The sequence below is a fragment of the Hemicordylus capensis genome, chromosome 2, assembly GCF_027244095.1.
Source record: "Hemicordylus capensis ecotype Gifberg chromosome 2, rHemCap1.1.pri, whole genome shotgun sequence".
Taxonomy (NCBI): domain Eukaryota; kingdom Metazoa; phylum Chordata; class Lepidosauria; order Squamata; family Cordylidae; genus Hemicordylus; species Hemicordylus capensis.
The window spans coordinates 240,295,644-240,316,487 of NC_069658.1; the positions used below are offsets into that span (position 1 = coordinate 240,295,644).

At 47.2% G+C, this 20,844-nt stretch overlaps 1 protein-coding gene across 5 annotated transcripts; it reads left to right on the forward strand.

Moving 5' to 3' along the window:
* Positions 1-17,577, forward strand: LOC128347448 (oocyte zinc finger protein XlCOF6-like). Of its 5 annotated transcripts, none has more exons than XM_053302139.1 (6): positions 1-79; positions 5,504-6,013; positions 9,996-10,122; positions 10,626-10,708; positions 12,167-12,293; positions 14,137-17,577. In XM_053302139.1, the coding sequence occupies exons 2-6, from the start codon at positions 5,618-5,620 to the stop codon at positions 16,077-16,079; spliced, it is 2,676 nt and encodes an 891-aa protein (XP_053158114.1). In that variant the 5' UTR covers positions 1-79; positions 5,504-5,617; the 3' UTR covers positions 16,080-17,577. The 5 variants fall into 5 exon arrangements, with proteins under 5 accessions (XP_053158114.1, XP_053158115.1, XP_053158113.1 ...); XM_053302140.1 differs by lacking the exon at positions 1-79 and adding an exon at positions 106-147; XM_053302138.1 differs by lacking the exon at positions 1-79 and adding an exon at positions 2,759-3,211.
* The last annotated feature ends 3,267 nt before the right edge of the window (positions 17,578-20,844 follow it).

Consider the following 20,844-nt stretch of genomic DNA (forward strand, 5'->3'; position numbering starts at 1 on the left):
ATAGGAATCCGAGATTGTGATTGGTGAGAGTCCTTTCCTGCCCCTCCCACTTCCTGGAGAAAGTGGCCTCTAGGATCTGGTGAGTCTCTCGCCTGCATTTGTTTGGGGGGGTTTCTCCGTGGAAGATGCGTTGCAAATGCAAAGCAGGCAAGCGAGGAGTGGGCGGGTTGGAAGATACCGGGGGGAGAGCAAAGCCGGGGGGCTTGTGGCTGGGGGAGAAAAAAGAAGCCTCCCCCTATATCTCAATCTATGGGGCGGGGCCTGTGCACCTGATCCACCGGGGGTTCTTCCAGTCCAGACCCCAAACAAGCTTCTTTCCTTCCCTCCGCGAACCACGGAGGGCCTTTTAATCTTGAGAGCCTGAAGCAAGTTTGAAACTACTTTCCATGCATAGTTTTCCAGGGTCATGAGGAGAATAGAAAGACAGGGCAGAGGGAGGGGACAGATCTGCCTGGGGTGTTTGAGGGTGGGACGAGCAGAAAGTGTGGGGTCGAAATTATTTTTTGAAATGTTTCTCATACTTTGTTTTCTCATGGAAAATCTGACACTTAATTTTAGTTATTTAACACACTTGTATACCACCCCAAATGCAAGTCTCTGAGAGGTTTACAACAAAACAATAAAAACAACAAATAAAAAGGTTAAAACTTTACGAAAGTTTTAAATTTGAAAGGTTAAAACCAGAAGTGCACCTAGGTGATTTTGGAGCCTGGACTTAAAGGCCTTTAGAGGCCCCCCCCCTGCAAATGAAGCATCATCATGCTCTGACAGGCGACCACACCATCTGGGACAGACTAAAGAGGATTTGGAGGCCCCAGGGGCTGTGGAGGCTCTGGACTTCGGCCTCGAAGTCCAGGAGTATGAACACCTCTGGTTAAAACTATTTAAAACACAATTAAAACAAGATCTAATTAAAAGCCTGGGTGAACAAAGGCATCTTGACTGCCTTTTTTAAAAGTTGCAAAAGATGGGGAGGCTTTCTTATGAGGCAAGGCTACAACACCTGGGGCTGTTTAGTTTAAAAAAAAAAGATGACTACAGGGAGACATGACAGAGGTCTATAAAAATCACGCATGGTGTGGAGAAAGTGGATAGAGAGAAATTCTTCTCCCTCTCCCATAACACTAGAACCAGGGGTCATCCTGTGAAATTGATTTCCAGGAAATATAGGACCAATAAACAGGGGTACTTTTTCACACAACGCATAATCAACTTGTGGGATTCCCTGCCACAAGATGTGGTGACAGCCAACAACCTGGATAGCTTGAAGAGGGATTTGGATAACTTCATGGAGGAGAAGTCTATCAACAGCTACTAATCAGAGGGCTATAGACCACCTCCAGCCTCAGAGGCAGGATGCCTCTGAGTACCAGTTGCAGGGGAGTAACAGCAGGAGAGAGGGCATGCCCTCAACTCCTGCCTGTAGGCTTCCAGCGGCATCTGGTGGGCCACTGTGTGAAAGAGGATGCTGGACTAGATGGGCCTTGGGCCGGTGGCAACTGCAGACAATCTACAGACAATCTCAGTCATTGACTGACATCTAGGGATGTGCAAGGAACCGCGGAGCTGCGGTCCAGCACTGGGGTGGGGGTCCCTTTAAGGGTGGGGGGAGGGTGTACCTACCCCTCCCTCCGCTTGTCCCTCGCCAGCGAGCGTCCGTTTAGCAAGCATTTGGGGCGGCAGGATATCTCCCTTCCCCCTCTGGCAGAAAAAGGCTTCAGGAAGCCTTTTGCACGTGCGCGCGTCATGTCTCCGCAACGTGCGCGCGCTCAAAAGGCTTCCTGAAGCCTTTTGCTGCTAGAGGGGGAAGGGGTGGCAGGGAGGTACCCTGCTGCCCCAAATGCTTGCTAAACGGATGCTCACCGGTGGGGGACAAGGGGAGGGAGGGGTAGGTACACCTTCCCCCCGCCCTTAAAGGGACCCCCACCCCAGCGCCCGAACTGCCCCAAGGCCGGACCGGTCCGGAGGCCTGCAGAATGGCCTCCGGACCGGTCCAAGCACATCACTACTGACATCCAGACTAGCATTGCACATGTGCAGCAGTTTGAGTTCCAAACAGTGGTCCCTCTAATGGATTCCCAGATGTTGTTGACTGCAACTCTGGAAGGGCGGTATGGAAATCGAATAAATAATAACTCCCAGCATGCACAGCTGCAATAGGCTTTGCTTGGGGAATGTGGAAGTCAACAACATCTGGGAACCCCTGTTATTTATTTATTTATTTACTTGCTTACTTACTTATTTTTTACTTTATTTATTTATTTATTTATCTATTTATTTATTTATTTGTTAGATTATTACTATTATTTATTTATTGACTAGTTAATTTTGGCCCGTTGAACAACGGGCCCTAGTAACGGCTCTCCTGTCCCCCCGCTGCCATTCCCCCTCCCTCCCTCATTAAGGGCCAAATCGGCCCAGCCACTTGCCCCCGCAGCTTCCGCCGCCGACCAACCGCCCGCCCACCCAGCTGCCGATACCTCCTTGCTCCCGGAACACGTCCTCCACTTGATCCACTGCTCGATTAACAGAAGGAGAGAGGTGCTCGCATGCAGAGCTCCACTCGCTTTAAAGTCTCTTCCCGAACTGGCTCCGCCGCTGCCTCGCCCAGTTTACCCCGGCGCCGGTTTTCCGGCTTCTTCGGGGCGGCCGCTTCTGGCCGCCCAAGATGGCTGCCGGGTACTGGCGAGCGTGTCTCCCTTGCCCTGTTCTGCGCCTGCGCTTCGCGCAGGCGCAGAACAGGGCAGGGAGGCACGGACAAACGCTTGGTGTCCATCCACGGACGGACACCAAGCGTTTTATTAGAGAGGATTAGATTTATATACCGCCCTTCCAAAGTGGCTCAGGGCGGTTGGGTTTATATCCCACTCTTCCTCCAAGGAGCCCAGAGCAGTGTACTACATACTTAGGTTTCTCCTCACAACAACCCTGTGAAGTAGGTTAGGCTGAGAGAGAAGTGTCTGGCCCAGAGTCACCCAGCAAATATCATTGCTAAATGGGGATTTGAACTCGGGTCTCCCCGGTCCTAGTCCAGCACTCTAACCACTACACCACGCTGGCTCTGGAATCCTTGTTAGAGGGAACATTGGTTCCGGACTGCCACGATGGGAAAGGGGCAAAAGCTGTGCATGTGTACAACGCTGGTTCGGATGTCCAGCATGGTTTCATAAAAGTCTTTAATAATAGCAATTGAATGCCAGTTCAATATTAGGTAAGTTCTACACTTTTTTTTGAAGTTACATTTAATGTTTTCAGGTGATTATACCTAGGAAGTGTGTGAGAGAGCACAAAAGCTTTATTGATTTACTGTACTGAGTATTTCAAAAACGTTTCTTTCCATAGAAAGCTTTGAATTTGTTTTGGTATAATAAAATGCATGAAGTGCTTTTATTGGCAGCCCCCACCCCACATCAACTATTACAGTTCAACTACTTGGCGACCTGAAAAACTCTGGAGATGCAGTGTGGGAAATTAATATGGTGGAAGTGCTTTTTCTTTGGTTTTTAACTGCATAAATAGATGAAATAATGTGCCAAAGCAGATCACAATCTATTTATGACATCAGGAAAATTTATATAGTTTTTGTTTTTAAAAAAATATTTTTAGAAAAATGCAAATTATTCATGAAATGAGAAGGAAATTTGCATGGGATTTTTTTCCTGGAAGTTTTTTCAGAAAACATTTCAATTCAAAAAATGTCCAGCCAGTCTATATCTCTGGAGACAAGGATGAGGAAGAGGCACCTGTTGTTGTTGTGTCGGGGTGGGGGGCGGCACTCAAGAAGATATTTCTGGGGCGGGGGTAATGCATTGTGTGATGCGCAGCCAAGTGGGATGGTGGAGGTCTGTGCCTTGCAAGTGACGGAACCTTCCTCCAGTCCCTGCTTACTCTTGGGATGTTTGCCTGCTTTCCCACAGGGAACAGTCTGTATCAAGAACTGGAATCAGACTGGTTGGCCATTCATCTCTCAGCAGTTGTAGCTTCCACATGAGGTGGCAGCGACAAACTCCCAGTTTGTTTGTTTATTACATTTCTATACCACCCCATCCAAAGACTCTGGGCAGTACACAACAGTAAAATACAACAGGGAAAGGGAAGGTTGTGCCATTGATTCCATGTCGACTCCTGGTGACCACAGAGCCGTGTGGTTTTCTTGGCAGAATACAGGAGTGGCTTACCATGGCTATCTCCTGTGCAGTCTGAGATGATGCCTTTCAGCATCTTCCTATAACGCTGCTGCCCGATATAGAAGTTTACAAGATACTTTCTATCTTTCCTCAGGAGTAGTCTTAGGGATGTGCACGGAACCATGGAGGCGTGGTCCGGCACTGAGGGGCATGTAGCTTTAAGAGTGGTGGTGGTAGTACTCCCCCCCCCCCGCCACTCTTCCCCCTCTGGCGCTGGTGCTGTTAAAAATCTTCTTGGGGTGGCAGAGTTCCTCCCTGCCGCCCCTGCCCCCGGCGTTCTTCAAAGCTCTCAACGGAGTCCAGCTAGCGGCGCGCGTGCACGCCGTGTGACATCACGTGACGCGCGCGCCAGCAGTGGAGACGCACGCGCTGCACAGGGCGCATGCGCGCCACCAGCTGGACTCCGTTGAGAGCTTTGAAGAACGACGACGGGGGCAGGGGCGGCAGGGAGGAACTCTGCCGCCCCAAGAAGATTTTTAACAGCACCAGCGCCGGAGGGGGAAGAGCGGCGGGGGGGGCGGTAAGTACTACCACCACCCCCCTTAACCTACATGCCTCCACCCTGCCGGACCGCCGGACCTCCGAACCGGTCCGGTGCTCCTTAACATAGTTCCCGGACCGAACCATGCACACTCCTAAGCAGTGTTCCCTCTAAAACATGCACATGTGTGTGTGCTCACGAGGGTTTTTTAAACGTCTGCTCAGTTAATTTTAGATCCTGCCCAGGAAGGCCCCACTCTGAATGCATGTGCCTTGATACTGCCTCCCAGAACAAAACTCATTCCGCACACAAATGAACAAACTTAGAGAATACTGCTTGGGGGTGGGGTGTGGGCGGGAAGGCATTTTTCCTATAATCCCTTGTATTAATGAGTAGATGATAAAAGGAAGCCACTGATGAAGACTGGGTCGAAACAAGTTTCGCGAAAATCAAGTTTTTTGTGTGTGCCCTGCAAGATTTAAAAACAAAGGATCCATAAGATAATCAAAGAGTGAAGCCACATGTTGAAACTATTAATAGACTTTAGTTAAGCCAGTTATTATATATTGTGAATTAGACTATTGGACTTTGTATTGTTGATTAGTTTGGATGATTATTCAATCCATCTTTTGTTGATTAAGATTTCTATATTATAATATCATGGATATTAATTAATAAATGTATATTGTACCCTTGATCTTCCTTATTTTATACAGTTTTTGGCCAGATCAGGTACATATCCTGAGAGTTGTTTGTTTAGGAACTGGAATAATTCCTTTTCCTTGTAAAACATCTCCCTGACTTTACTGCATTGTACTTCTCTCTCCAAACAAAGTGTTGGCTTTGCAGAACACAGTGGCCCCACCAATTACAGCAGTTCCTAATGTGAAGCAGAGCCTGACGGAAGAACAACTTTGACCTTGTTGGAGGGTTCCTTTTGGAGCACCAGATGGAATTGCAAGACCCAGCTTGCCCAGATCTAATCATGGCAGGGAGCAGTGAGGAATTCTGGGTAAGGAATGTGCAGAAGATCCTGGATGAGGACATGCTCAGTCCAGATGTACAGTGTCAGCACTTCAGGCAGTTCTGCTACCAGGAGGTTGAGGGGCCCCGAGAGGTTTGCAGTCAACTCCACCATCTTTGCCGTCAGTGGCTCAAACCAGAGCAACACACAAAAAACCAGATCCTGGACCTGGTGATCCTGGAGCAATTCCTGGCCATCTTGCCCCTGGAGATGAAAAGCTGGGTCAGAGAGTGTGGGCCAGAAACCAGTTCGCAGGCAATGGCCCTGGCAGAAGTTTTCCTTCTGAGCCAGGCAGAGGACAAGAAGCTGGAAAAACAGCAGGTGAGAGTTTTTTTCCTGGTAGAAGATTAAGTGAGATCTATCGATCTATCCATCTAAATGAAATTGATATCCTACCTTTCTGTGAACACTCAAGGCATCACAAAACAATTAAGAACAAATTAACACAACAAAACAGTATAATAGTTAAGCAAATTACTAAAATAGAGAATAATCTGAGCAAGGATGATTTCCCCACATTTCTCTCAAAGTCCTTGAAGATGGATGCATCCCAACCCTTCTCCTTCCACATCCCACTCCCCAACACTGCCTGTGGCTCTTCGATTCCTTGTCTAAGGAGGAGGAGGAGAAGGTTTGAGGGTCCGGCTGTTGTTTCCTCCCTTCCTCCTTCCCTCCCCCCCCATCGCTCGGACTTTGCATCTGGCCCTCTGGGTTTGTGTTTCCATCTTGCCCTGACGAGGAGCTGCCTGCCAGCCTGCTGCCTTCAGAAAGCCGGACAACTAACACCTGTGTCAGCCAGCAGTCCTTTGTGGCAGAAGGGGCTGCTGGGAAGCTTTAGAGACTCATAAATATTGCTGAAGACACGCCAGTGGCGTGGCCGGCGGCCTGCCTGTAGGTGGCCGCTGAAGCCGGCCGCCAAAGGGGTCCAGCCTTTGGGGCCGGGCCTTCGGGGGTGGGCATGAGGGCTGGGGGATGGTTGTTTTGTGGGTGGGTGGATTTTTTGGGTCAAGTGCTGTTTTTATTGCCCTGAGTTGTGCCAGGCCTAGTTGATGAGATGTGTTTGGGCTCTCCTGAAGGGGATGATGCGGGGGGTGCGCTTGGCAGCCCTGGGGCAGCTATTGCTGTAGTGGTGGGGAATAGAAGAACTGGTGCTGGCAGAACAGCTGGCCGTTACAGGGGAAGAGAAATTAGTAATTTAGTAACTATTTCTACTTCCAACTGTTCTGACAACTCTCAGGCCTTGGAGAGCAGCATCAACTACCCACAGAGCCTGACCATGCTGCTTTGTAATACCAGGTCAGTTCAAAATAAGACCGAAATTGTTCATGATTTGATCATGGATGAGGGAGCTGACCTGGCATGTATAACTGAGACCTGGTTGGGGGAAGCGAGTGGCCCGGTGTGAGCTCAGCTTCTTCCTCCAGGTTACTCCGTTGTGGAGCAGGTTAGGGGAAGTGGGCGGGGGGTCTGGGTGGAGTGGCTGTGGTCCATAAAAATACTATCTCCCTTACCAGGGCCCTTGTGAGACAGTTGACCTATATTGAGTGTGTATTTTTGAGGCTGGGAACTAGGGAGGGATTGGGGATTCTGTTGGTGTACCGTCCACCCCACTGCCCAACTGACTCCCTGAGCTGACGGAGCTGGTCGCGGAGTTGGTGTTGGAGTCTCCCAGGCTCTTGGTGCTGGGGGACTTCAGTATCCACTTTGGGACTGGCTTGTCTGGTGTGGCTCAGGAGTTCATAGCGGCCATGACAACTATGGGCCAATCCCAATTAATTTTTGAACCAACTCATGTTGCCGGCCACACACTGGATTTGGTCTTCTGTTCGGATCAGGGGGGTGTTCCATGGGTGGGGAATCCGGTGGTTACCCCATTGTCATGGACGGATCACTACCTGGTTAAGGTTGGTATCACGGTCACAATCCACCCCTGCAGGGGTGATGGACCTATTAGGATGGTCCACCCAAAAAGGCTGCTGGACCCAGCAGGTTTCCAAAAGGCCTTGGAGGGTTTCGAGGTTGGTGCGGCCGGTGATTCTGTCGATGCCCTGGTGGGAACATGGAATAGGGAACTCACCAAGGCAGTAGATATTATTGCTCCTAAGCGTCCCTCCAGACCTGCTTCTAAGATGGCCCCCTGGTACACGGAGGAGTTGTGGGGGATGAAGCGGCTTGGTAGGCGACTGGAACACAAGTGGAGGAGAACTCGGCTCGAATCTGTCAGGCTGCAGCATAGAACCTATTTGAAGACCTATGCAATGGCAGTGCGCGCGGCAAAAAAGCGTTTTTGGTCGGCGCGCATTGCGTCTGCCAGTTCACGTACGGCAGAGTTATCCCGGGTGGTGAGGAGTATAATCTCTGCTCCTTCTGCCTCAAATCAGTTCCCAGAGATACTCTGCTGTGACGTCTTTAGTGGGTTCTTTGCAAATAAAATCTCCTGTATTCAGGCCGACTTGGACTCCACTATTTCTGCACGGTCTGTGAGGGAGGTCTCCAGCAATCCCTCTTGCAGTGTTAGGTTGGATCAGTTTCAATCTGTGACTCCTGATGACATGGACAAGCTGCTTGGAGCGGTACGGCCTACCACTTGTTCTCTGGATCCTTGCCCGACCTGGCTGCTTTGATCTAGCAGAGAGATTGTTGGAGATGGCCTAGTTAATATCATAAATGCATCGCTGGGGGAGGGTAGGGTGCCTCCTTGTTTGAAGGAGGCAATAGTTAGACCTCTTCTTAAGAAGCCTACCCTGGATCCCTCAGCGATGGATAGTTATAGGCCAATCTCCCCTGGCTGGGCAAGGTAATCGAGAGGGTGGTGGCTAACCAGCTCCAGGCGGTTTTGGAGGAAACCGATTATCTAGACCCATTTCAAACTGGCTTTAGAACGGGCTATGGGGTTGAGACAGCCTTGGTCGGCCTGATGGATGACCTTTACCGGGGAATCGACAGAGGGAGTGTGACTCTGTTGGTCCTCTTGGATCTCTCGGCGGTGTTCGATACCATCGACCATGGTATCCTTCTGGGTTGCCTGGAGGAGTTGGGAATAGGGGGCACTGCTTTGCAGTGGTTCTGTTCCTATCTCTCGGGTAGATCCCAGATGGTGGAGCTTGGTGACAGTCGCTCCTCAAAGCAGGAGCTGTTATATGGAGTCCCTCAGGGCTCCATTCTGTCACCAGTGCTTTTCAACATCTACATGAAACCGCTGGGTGAGGTCATCAGGAGATTTGGTGCTGGGTGTTATCAGTATGCTGATGACACCCAAATCTACTTCTCCTTTTCATCTTCAGGAAATGGCACTCACTCTTTAAATGCCTGCCTACAGGCAGTAATGGGCTGGACGAGGGAGAACAAATTGAAGCTGAATCCAAGCAAGACGGAGGTGCTCATTGTGGGGGCTCAGAATCTGAGGGGTGAGTTAGATCTCCCTGTTCTGGATAGGGTTACACTCCCCCAGAAGGAGCAGGTGCGCAGCTTGGGAGTACTCCTGGACCCAGGCCTCACCCTGGTCTCTCAGGTGGAGGCCATGGCCAGGAGTGCTTTCTATCAGCTTCGGCTGATTCGACAGCTGCGACCATTCCTTGAGGAGGATGACCTCAAAACGGTGGTGCACCAGCTGCTAACCTCCCGGCTTGACTATTGCAATGCGCTCTACGTGGGGCTGCCTTTGTACGTAGTTCGGAAACTTCAATTAGTTCAGAATGCGGCAGCCAGATTGGTCGCTGGGGTAACTCGGAGAGACCATATTACGCCTATTTTGAAACAATTGCACTGGCTGCCAATATGTTTCCGGGCAAAATACAAAGTGCTGGTGATTACCTTTAAATCCCTGAACGGCTTAGGCCCGAGTTACCATAGAGAGCGCCTTCTTCTGCGTGATCCCCACCGCACATTAAGGTCATCTGAGGAGGTTCGTCTCCAGTTACCACCAGCTCGTCTGGTGGCGACTCCAGGCGGGCCTTCTCTATAGCTGCTCCGGGGCTGTGGAATGCGCTCCCTGCGGAAATCCGTAAGTTGAAATCTTTATTAGCCTTCAGGAGAGCCCTTAAAACATATTTGTTTGGCCTGGCTTTCCAGGGTTTTTAAATTCTAACCCGATTTGGGGGCTTTTAATTACTGTTAATTAATTAAATTAATATTTTTAAATAGTTGATCGTTGTTATATTGTTTTTAATTTGTTTTAGCTTTTTATTGTTTTAGTGGTTTCTTTTAATTGTAAACCGCCCTGAGCCATTTTGGAAGGGTGGTATATAAATCAAATAAATAAATACATAAATAATTCCCTCCTCCCCCTTTGTTGGTATTTCAGGTGCTGGGGCAGTTAGCAGAAGTGACTGCCAATTTCTCTGAGGCAGAGAAGGCTCTATCAGTCACAAGGCAGAAGCTGCTGTCCAGGGAGATCTCTCAGGAGGATGACAGAAATGCCGCCTCGCTGGGTAAGCATGAACGCATCACCCTCCTACTTGATCGCCTTTCCTCCTTTACTACTGCTGCTACTACTACAACAAATATTTATATACCACTCTTCAACCCAAGTTCTCAAAGTGGTTTACATAGATAGAAATAAATAAGAGGGCACCCTGTCCCCAAAGGGCTCACAATCTAAACAGAAACATAAAGGTAGACACCAGCAACAGCCACTGGAGGAATGCTGAGCTGGGGTTGCCTAAAATCAGTCATCTTTATGCCTAAAACAAACCACCTGTGTGCCCCTGAGTCTGTTTGTGGGAGACTCTTATTTCCAGTCTACTCCACAGAAACCTGGAGATCATTTTAGAATCAACAAGCTAAGGCATGTATATGTCCAAACCTTGTGTTTTGCTTGGGAGCCAGTGGGGTGTGTGTATGTGTGATCTGTTTCCGCCTTCAACAAGGAACTGAGACTGAAAATGTATATCAAGGATCAATCATTCTCTCACCACCTTTGTCTCTCCCACAGGCTGTGGAAAAACACGGATGGTGTGTGCAAGATCGTCTCCAGTGGGCGATGGAGGAGAAACAGCTTCCAAGCAACCAGACCAGGTAAGAGAGGGATCACTGGGGAGATGGGCAGGGGTCAGCCTGGGTGCCCTTTTCTGGACATGAAACAAAACTGTCTCTTTGCCTTTGCTTCTGTCTAAGTTGTGCTTTTTAATTTTCATCAATGATCTAGAAGCAGGGGTAAGCAGCGATGTGGCCAAATTTGCAGATGATACCAAACTCTTCCGGGTAGTGAAATCCCAAATGGATTGTGAGCAGCTCCAAAAGGATCTCTCGAAACTGGGGGAGTGGGAGACAAAATGGCAAATGCGGTTCAGTGTTAGCAAGTGTAAAGTGATGCACATTGGGACAAAAACTCCCAACTTCAAGTATATGCTGAAGGGATCCGAGCTGTCGGTGACGGACCAGGAGAGGGATCTTGGGGTCGTGGTGGACAGCTCGTTGAAAGTGTTGACTCAATGTGCGGCAGCTGTGAAAAAGGCAAATTCGATGCTAGGGATCATTAGAAAGGGGATTGAAAATAAAACGGCTAACATTATAATGCACTTATACAAAACTATGGTGCGACCACACTTGGAGTACTGCGTACAATTCTGGTCACCACAGCTTAAAAAGGACATTGGTGAACTGGAGAAGGTACAGAAGAGGGCAACCAAGATGATCACGGGCCTAGAGCACCTTTCTTATGAGGCAAGGCTACAACACCTGGGGCTTTTTAGTTTAGAAAAAAGACGACTGTGGGGAGACATGATAGAGGTCTATAAAATCATGCATGGTGTGGAGAAAGTGGAGAGAGAGAAATTCTTTTCCCTCTCACACAACACTAGAACCAGGGGTCACTCCATGAAATTGATTGCCAGGAGGTCTAGGACCAACAAACGGAAGTACTTTTTCACACAACGTGTGATCCACTTGTGGAACTCTCTGCCACAGGATGTGGTGACAGCCAACAACCTGGATGGCTTTAAGAGGGGTTTGGATGACTTCATGGAGGAGAGGTCTACCAATGGCTACTAGTCGGAGGGCTGTGGGCCACCTCCAGCCTCAAAGGCAGGATGCCTCTGAGTACCAGTTGCAGGGGAGTAATGGCAGGTGAGAGGGCATGCCCTCAACTCCTGTCTGTGGCTTCCAGCGGCATCTGGTGGGCCACTGTGCGAAACAGGATGCTGGACTAGATGGGCCTTGGGCCTGATCCAGCAGGGCTGTTCTTATGTTCTTAAGACTGTGATGGTGTAATCAGGCCTGGTTAATTTAGGGCCCCCCACCTGCTGTTTTTGGACTACAGCTCCCATAATCCCCAGCCACAGCGGCCAACAGCTAGGGATTGTGGGAGTTGTAGGCCAACATCTACAGGAGGGCCAAAGTTGAGCAGCCCTGGTGTAAATCCTCCATTAAAACCCTAAGTGGCTTCGCCTTAATGATCCTCAAAGACTTTCTTGCAAGGGCATGAACTGTTTTGCTATCTGTGAAAAAATAAACAAACTTTTCTTCTTCTTTCAGGGTGCTGTGTCCTTTGAGGAGGTGTCTGTGAATTTCACTGAGGAGGAGTGGGCTGTTCTGGATCCAGACCAAAGAGCCCTACACAGGGAAGTCATGGAGGAGACTCATCAGAATGTGGCCTCTCTGGGTAAGTGTCCCTTACCCAGAAATCGTTGCTCCTGGTCAGTATCCAGCGTGCCCTTCTTTTGGTTACTTCTTCTGGAAGAATTATGGGGTCTTTCCATTGGGGAGAGGAACACTTACCTGGTTATCTTTCCTTGAAGCCACATCTGACGGAATTTGACTTGGATATCAGGGGTTTATCCTCACGCCTTTGGAGGGTGTGAGATGTTCTAGGAAAGTGCTTCCTTTCCTTGTATTTGAGCCCTGCTAGATTATTCTACAAAACTGGCTTTCCCAGTTACACTTCAAGATGATCCTTGACTGATGGAAAGGTGATCCTTGACTGATGGAAAGGTGATCCTTGACTGATGATCCTTCACTGATGATCCTTGGCTGATCTGTGGCTGATGCTTCCAGGTTCATGCAGTTCAGCAGCACTCATTGGCTGCTTGGGAATCATTGAGACACTCTGTCCTCTTGAAGCTGTCTTTGAGAAGAGTGCTTTGGAGCTGATTGGCTGTAGATAAGCAGGGGGAAGGGCTGCATCAGAGCCATATACCATAGAGAGACCTTTGGTACTGAGAATTTGGCAGGGTGAGCTTCTTTGGGGATCTAATGGACATCTTTTTGACAAGCTAATACAGTGGAAGATCAGCTATAATTGGTGGGGGGGCAGTTTGGAGGTGGTACAAATTCTGGAGAAAATGTCTTTCATATATGAGGACTTATTCACCGTACAAAGTAGTGATCCATTGATCTGAACCTTGTCTGCACTGACTGGCAGTATCTCTCCATGATATGCTCAGGATTTCCAAACCCACCTACCAAGATACTTCAGCTAAATATGTTGAGGATTAAGATGGGACCTCCTGCTTGTAAAAGCATGTTCTTCAACTGCTCTGTGAGGTCTTCCTACTTTTCTTTGATTTACATAAGAACATAAGAACAGCCCTGCTGGATCAGGGCAAAGTCCAGAATTCCATTTCACACAGTGGCCCACCAAATGCCACTGGAAGCCCACAGGCAGGAGTTGAAGGCATGCCCTCTCTCCTGCCGTTACTCCCCTGCAACTGGTACTCAGAGGCATCCTGCCTTTGAGGCTGGAGGTGGCCTGTAGCCGTTGAAAGACCTCTCCTCCATGAAGTTATCCAAACCCCTCTTAAAGCCATCCAAACTAGTGGCCAACACCACATCTTGTGGCATAAGTTGATTATGCGTTGTGTGAAAAAGTACTTCCATTTGTTGGACCTAACTTTCTTGGCAACTTGTTAGCACTTTTATTTATTTATTTTTGTTTAACACATTTGTATACTGCGCAGTATCCGGCACCCTCTGCGCAGCGCGAGCATGCACATGCTCCAGCCACACAAATGGCCAGTGCAAATGCACGCTGGCTGTGTGCGTGCTCATGGGAGCGGGCACCGCCAGTGGAAAAGCAGTGGCGCTGGGGACAAGCAGGTAAGGAGAGCCTTACCTGCATCTTAAGGGAACCGATCCCTGCCCCTTCGAACCTATGGCATGGAGTTCGTGCACATCCCTGCTCCAAAGGGTTCTGAACAGTAACGGTGGGGTTATTCCATTTATTTTGGAAACAACCCTGTGTGGTAGGTTTGGCTGAGAGAGAGCTACTGGACAAGGCCACCTATTCAGCTTCACAGCTGGGTGGGGAGCTAAAGCCTCAGTTTCCATAGTCCAAGACCTCTGTACCACACTAGCATTCATTTAATGCCAATCACCGGCCACTATTTGATATGCATCAAGATCTACTTCTTGTCCTGAAACTGTTTTGTCATTTGCAATAGCAGTTAATTAGGTTTATTGCCTACATATTTCCCTGCGATTCATGCTGTTCTTTGTCTGTATTCCAGCAGGTGACGAGTGGAAGAGCAGGACTGAGGGAGAAGTATGCAGAGCATTAGTGGAAAGAGTGGGATGTACAGAAGGGGGACAGCAGAGAAAGGAGACAGAAGTAAAAGAGGAAAGGAGGAATGAATTATCTGCTCTTCATGCTCATGACTGCCAGGAAACCCCAATCCAAGAGAAAAAAGACAAAATAAATGAATGGAGGAAGCACTTTGGCAAAATCTTTGGTTGTAAATCAATGCTTAAACGTCACTGGAGAATCAAGAGAGGAAATACGCCATTTAAGAACTTTGAGTGTGGAAAGAGGTTCAGTCAGAGCTCAGATCTTGCAGAGCATCAAAGAGTTCACACAAGAGAGAACTCATTTAAATGTATGGTGTGTGGAAAGAGCTTCTGTTGGAGCTCAGAGCTTAAGAGACACCAAAGAATGCACACAGGAGAGAAACCATTTAAATGTTTGGAGTGTGGAAAGAGATTCAGCCAGAGGGAACACCTAGAAGTACACTTAAGAATTCACACAGGAGAGCAACCATTTAAATGCTTACAGTGTGGAAAGAGCTTTTGTCGGAGCTCAAAACTTAGGCAGCATCAAAGAATTCACACAGGAGAAAAACCATGTAAATGTCTGAAGTGTGGAAAGAGCTTCAGTTGGAGCTCAGATCTTAAGAGACATGAAGTTATTCACACTGGAGAAAAACCATTTCCATGTTTGGAGTGTGGGAAGAGCTTCAGTCAGAACTCAGTCCTTAAAATCCATCAAAGAATTCATACAGGAGAGAAACCATATACATGCGTGGAGTGTGAAAAGAGCTTCAGTCGAAGATCAGCTCTTACCAAACATCAAAGAATCCACACAGGAGAGAAACCATTTAAATGCTTGGTGTGTGGTAAGAGCTTCTGTCAGAGTTCAGCACTTACAAGACATCAAAGAAATCATGCAGAAGAGAAACCATTTAAATGCTTGGAGTGCGGAAAGAGCTTTTGTTGGAGCTCAAAACTTACGCAACATCAAAGAATTCACACAGGTGATAAACCATGTAAATGTCTGGAGTGTGGAAAAAGCTTCAATTCAAGCTCAGATCTTAGGCGACATGAAGTTATTCACACTGGAGAAAAACCATTTCCATGTTTGGAGTGTGGGAAGAGCTTCAGAGAGAACTCAGTCCTTAAAATCCATCAAAGAATTCATAGAGGAGAGAAACCATATACATGCGTGGAGTGTTTAAGGAGCTTCAGTCAAAGATCAGCTCTTACCAAACATCAAAGAATTCACACAGGAGATAAACCATTTAAATGCTTGGTGTGTGGTAAGAGCTTCTGTCAGAGTTCAGAACTTACAAGACATCAAAGAAATCATGCAGAAGAGAAACCATTTAAATGCTTGGAGTGCGGAAAGAGCTTTTGTTGGAGCTCAAAACTTACGCAACATCAAAGAATTCACACAGGTGATAAACCATGTAAATGTCTGGAGTGTGGAAAAAGCTTCAATTCAAGCTCAGATCTTAGGCGACATGAAAGAACTCACACAGGAGAGAAACCATTTACATGTCTGGAGTGTGGGAAGAGCTTCAGTCAGAACTCAGTCCTCACAATCCATCAAAGAATTCACACAGGAGAGAGACCATTTCAGTGTTTTGAGTGTGGAAAGAGCTTTAGTCAGAGAGCAGCTCTTACAAAACATCAAAGAATTCACACAGGAGAGAAACCGTTTAAATGTTTTGATTGTGGAAAGAGCTTTAGTTGTAAAGCAGTGCTTACAAAACATCAAAGAATTCACACAGGAGAGAAACCATTTAAATACCTTGAGTATGAAAGCAACTTCTGTCAGAGCTCAGATCTTACACAACATGAAAACATTCATACTGAAGAGTTTGGCTTCGCTTTGAACCCTGGCCAGAGCCCCCTGACTGTTTCTTTGGCTTCAAAACTCTATTTCACTGATTTCTGAGAACCGGGTTGCTTCTCTTTCACACCTGGGAAATAGCTGTTACTGTGTGGGACACTAGGATTAATTAATACAGATGGAGGAACTTCTCTGTTGCCTTTGTTTTCCTGCTAGAGCTATCACCTGTCAAGGTCTGGCCAAATGCCAGGGAAGTTCACGGCTTGGCTGAATGCTGTCGACTGAATGACGTACGTTGTTTTTCAGCAAGGAGTAGACGGCTGGTGACAGGATTTATAGTGGAAGCCGATAGCTCCCAGCTGGCAATAATTCACGGCTTATCAGCCTTCAGCAAGAGGCGTTTGCTCCTTCTAATAGATTCTAATTGCGTTCTGCGTTTAGTGCGCCTGCGTTGTTGTGGTGTCAGTGTTTCATTGCATAGTTCTTCTTCCAATTGGTCTCTCACGCTTTCTGCTGACTCAGGTTGTTGTGCCTGCTCTAAATCATTAGTTGGATCTACTACAGCCGTTTCATGAACGCTGACAGCCGGGCTCTGCCCCTCAGACACTCCTGACTCGGCTGGAAAGTTGACAGCTTCCCCTTCCTCCTCGCTGTTGGAGATCGAGGGCGTGACATCACCAATCATGGTTGAAACCATTTTCTAGGGCTGAGGATACTTTACTTTACACATGCATAGCAGCTCATGGAATCTATTAGATAATATTCTAGTGGTCTTCCTGTGTCTAGACAGCCAGATATGCCAGATTCCCAGTGTAAAAATGTCTACTTGTTCATGTTAACTTTTAAAGTAAGGAGAATGGGACAAACAGTGGAGGGTTTTTTTAGTTCTCTTTCTAGAGAAGGGACTCAGAGGCTTGTAGTCTGACTTCTGTGCCTTGCCAGAAGCCACCTTCCTTTTGTCCTTGACTGGGGACAACTATAACGCAGATCAACATGTTAGAGGAGAGGTCGCCACCCCCCACTTGGCCTGGCACACAGAATGTGCCGTGGAATCCTCAGAGAGGGAGGGAGAAACCTCTCTCTCGCCGTGCTGAGGCTCAGCCGCCATATGAAAGGCACACTACGAGCCGAGGATGAAGCGCTGGCGCTCTGTCTCCCTGGTTCCCTTCTAAACTGGCCTGGGGCCCACAGAAAATATTGAGGAGGAAGGGAGGAGAGAAGATAAACACAAAACTCAATTGGCTCAGATATTAGAGTGGAGAAAACGGAGCTCAAAATAGTAGCACCTGCTTGGAGCGAGGCAGGGCGAAGAACCAGATTAGGAAATATGACTGTTGCTGGTGTATATCTTATGTTTCTTTTTAGATTGTGAGCCCTTTAGGGACAGGGATCCATCTTATTTATTTATTATTTCTCTGTATAAACTGCCCTTAGCCATTTTTGGAAGGGCAGTATAGAAATCAAATAAGTAAGTAAGTATGAAAGAATGCCTATGGTATTTTTGAACTAATTTCCCCCCTTGTTCCATCTGGATCATTATTTGCCTATAAACTCTGTTCCTGTTATTGTAATAAAGCAGACATTTTGCTTTTTCATGCTAAAATTAGATTGTGCTGGGTTTTATATTATGCAAGCCACACATGTGCACCACTTTGTCTAGCATTCTATTTGAAAGTTACTGGAAAATTCAGTGAGAAAAACCTCTCCTGACTCCTTGTACATTCTGTCTTAAGGCAGCCCATGAAATCACAGATCAGAATGGAGAGGCAATCGTTATACTTCCCTCCTTCAGCATTTTCCCTCCAAAATTCCTTCCTCCTCAGAGCATGGAGACCTGGCCTTAGTGGATTCTCCTTCTTGATTGGCTCCCTCTCCACTGAAGGTTTACTCTCATTGGCTCCCCTAGTGCCATTCTGGCATGAAGGGAATAATGCAAACCTAGAGTGGGTGGCTGCTATTAACCACAGTCCAGCGTTCCGTTGTGTCCAGTTATTAATATGCTATGGGCTGGTTCACATGATGGATATAATGCGGGCTAAGCAGCAATCTATAAATCCCTGCAGCATGCACACTCCCACAGAGTGTGTCATGTGAATTCAGAAAAATTTCCCCAACCCCAACTGGAACTGTACCAAACCCATTAAGTGTACTCGACAGTGTGGCCTTCCTGTGGCTTTGGTGCAGTGCCAATTGGGTTTTGGGAAATTTTTCTGAGTTCACGTGATGTTCTGTGGTAGCACGTATTATTATTTTTATTATTATTTACATTTTATATCCCACTCTTCCTCCAAGGAGCCCAGAGCAGTGTTCATAGTTAAGTTTCTCCTCACAACAACCCTGTGAAGTAGGTTAGGCTGAGAGAGAAGTGACTGGCCCAGAGTCACCCAGCAAGTCTCATGGCTGAATGGGGATTTGAACTCGGGTTTCCCTGGTCCTTGTCCAGCACTCTAACCACTACACCACACTGGCTCTCATGTACACCACAGAAATTCAGCCAGATCCTGTCATTCTATTAAATCAATGTGATACAAATATCTTTTTATCCAGGGCTTTGGACAATGGCTAGCCTTCTGATTTCATTTACTGTAGCTTTATCTGTTTTATATTGATAATACTTTTAATTGATTTTGTTTTGTTTTGTATTGGTTAATTTTATATTTGTTATTTTTGTTTTTATAATGATTAAATAAAATTCATGCTGATGGGGGGGGGGAGAAATTTTATTAATGCTGCTTTTAATGTGGTGTTCATTGTCCTGGGGTCTCAGGACAAAGGGTCGTATAGAAGGTTAAATAAATTCTCAAGGTAGCTCTCTTTCACTCACTGATAACCCAATACATTAAAACTAAATATCTATTATATGGTAAAACAAGAAACCAATTATTGTCTAAGGTTTTGTGGCATTGGTGGTGGGTCATATATTTCAAATTTTGGATTTTCATGACAACACAGATACTGTAGTCACACTGTGGCCAGATTGCTTTATGTGGTATCTGATATTGTATTTCATATTGTGGCTAATTCATATGGTACATCTGCCACCTTCCTCCAGCCTGACTCCTTTCTCCTACCGTTAATGGATTTTCATGTAAGTTTTAATGTTACATTAAAGCTTTAATGTAAGTTTAGAAAAAATACGACTGTGGGGAGACATGATAGAGGTCTATAAAATCATGCATGGTGTGGAGAAATTGGATAGAGAGAAATTTTTCTTCTCCCTCTCACATAACACTAGACCCAGGGGGCCATCCCATGAAATTGATTGCCAGGAAATTTAGTACCAACAAACACAGGTACATTCTCTGCCACAAGATGTGATGACAGACAACAACCTGGATGGCTTTAAGAGGGGTTTGGATAACTTCATGGAGGAGAGGTGTATCAATGGCTTTTAGTCAGAGGGCTATAGACCACCTCCAGCCTCAAAGGCAGGATGCCTCTGAGTACCAGTTGCAGGGGAGTAACAGCAGGAGAGAGGGCATGCCCTCATCTCCTGCCTGTGGGCTTTCCAGGGGCATCTGGTGGGCCACTGTGTGAAACAGGATGCTGGATTAGATGAGCCTTGGGCCTGATCCAGCAGGGCTGTTCTTATGTATGGGGGTGCGTATAAGAGAAAGAGAGCTACCTCTGGCCCAGCCCCCATTTCATTCATGTTTATTTTTTTTGTTCCCTGGTAGCCACCTGCTTCTAAGTCCTTCCCCTCCTCTATTGGCTGAGTTGCTGTGATGTCACAGAATTTTCACATATATTTTAACTTGGCAAGTCAAACGCAGTCAGCAAAGGAGAATACTGACAACAGTCAGTGAAGAATTTGAGTGGTTTAAAAAAAAAAAAACTACACACAAGGCCTAGATTTACATGGTCAGAAAGGCTGAGGGCTGGAAGAATTTGCAAAGGTGTCCCAGGAGATGGAATATATTAGGGACAGGAACCCGAGAGGTAAGTGGGTGGAAGAATAGCACTGAATCAGGGACTTATGAGAAATACAATTGGGCAAAGCATAGATTTAAAGCAATGGTGGGGTGGAATCTCACACAAGGCTGCATACCATTGACAGTCTGGGACAGGGAGTTCAAAGAAGCATCTGCGGAGTCTGCCATGTGGGCAGGTTGCTAGAGGCAGCACCACGCACTTGGGTGGCACCAGGAGGGCTTCGAGGAGGGGTGGCAGCCGCTGGGCCAGTAAGAACCTTAATCTGCTTTTAAAGGTGCCCTCTCCACACCCCTGGCTGCCCTTTAGCATATTTTTCAAGGATTCCCCCCACCCCTTTGCTTGAAAAGGGGAATCCCCACCAGATTCCCCTGTACAAGCGTAACCCCTTGAACCTCCAAACCACACCGAACCGGTCTGCCACAGACTGGGCTCAGTTCACAATCGAACCAGCCCATTTTGTGGTGAACTGGTTCACGATCGAACGGTTTGTGCACACTCCTAACACCAGTGGTCTAAATGCTGAACATAGCATGTAAAACAGAGTTAAATGATGCTGTGCTATCACAAGGACAAAGAAACTGATTAATATTTGGCCTGAGTAGCAGCAGAAGGCTTGCATGGACAGCCAGTGTGGTGTAGTGGTTAGGGCAGGGCTGTACAACTTTGTTGTACTACAATGGGCTGTACAACTTTGTTGTACTACAATGAAGATGTGACAGATGTACTATTCCTATAATCCCTCACTATTGGCCACTGTGGCTGAGGGTGAGGGGAGTTGTCATCCAAAAACAGCTGGAGAGCTAAAGATGTGTAGTCCTGGGTTGAGAATCAGACTAGAGCTTGGAAAACCTGGGTTCAAATCCCTTCTCAGCCATGAAACTACAACTATGGGCCTATCCCAACTGGTCGTAGGACCAACACATACAGCTGGTAATAC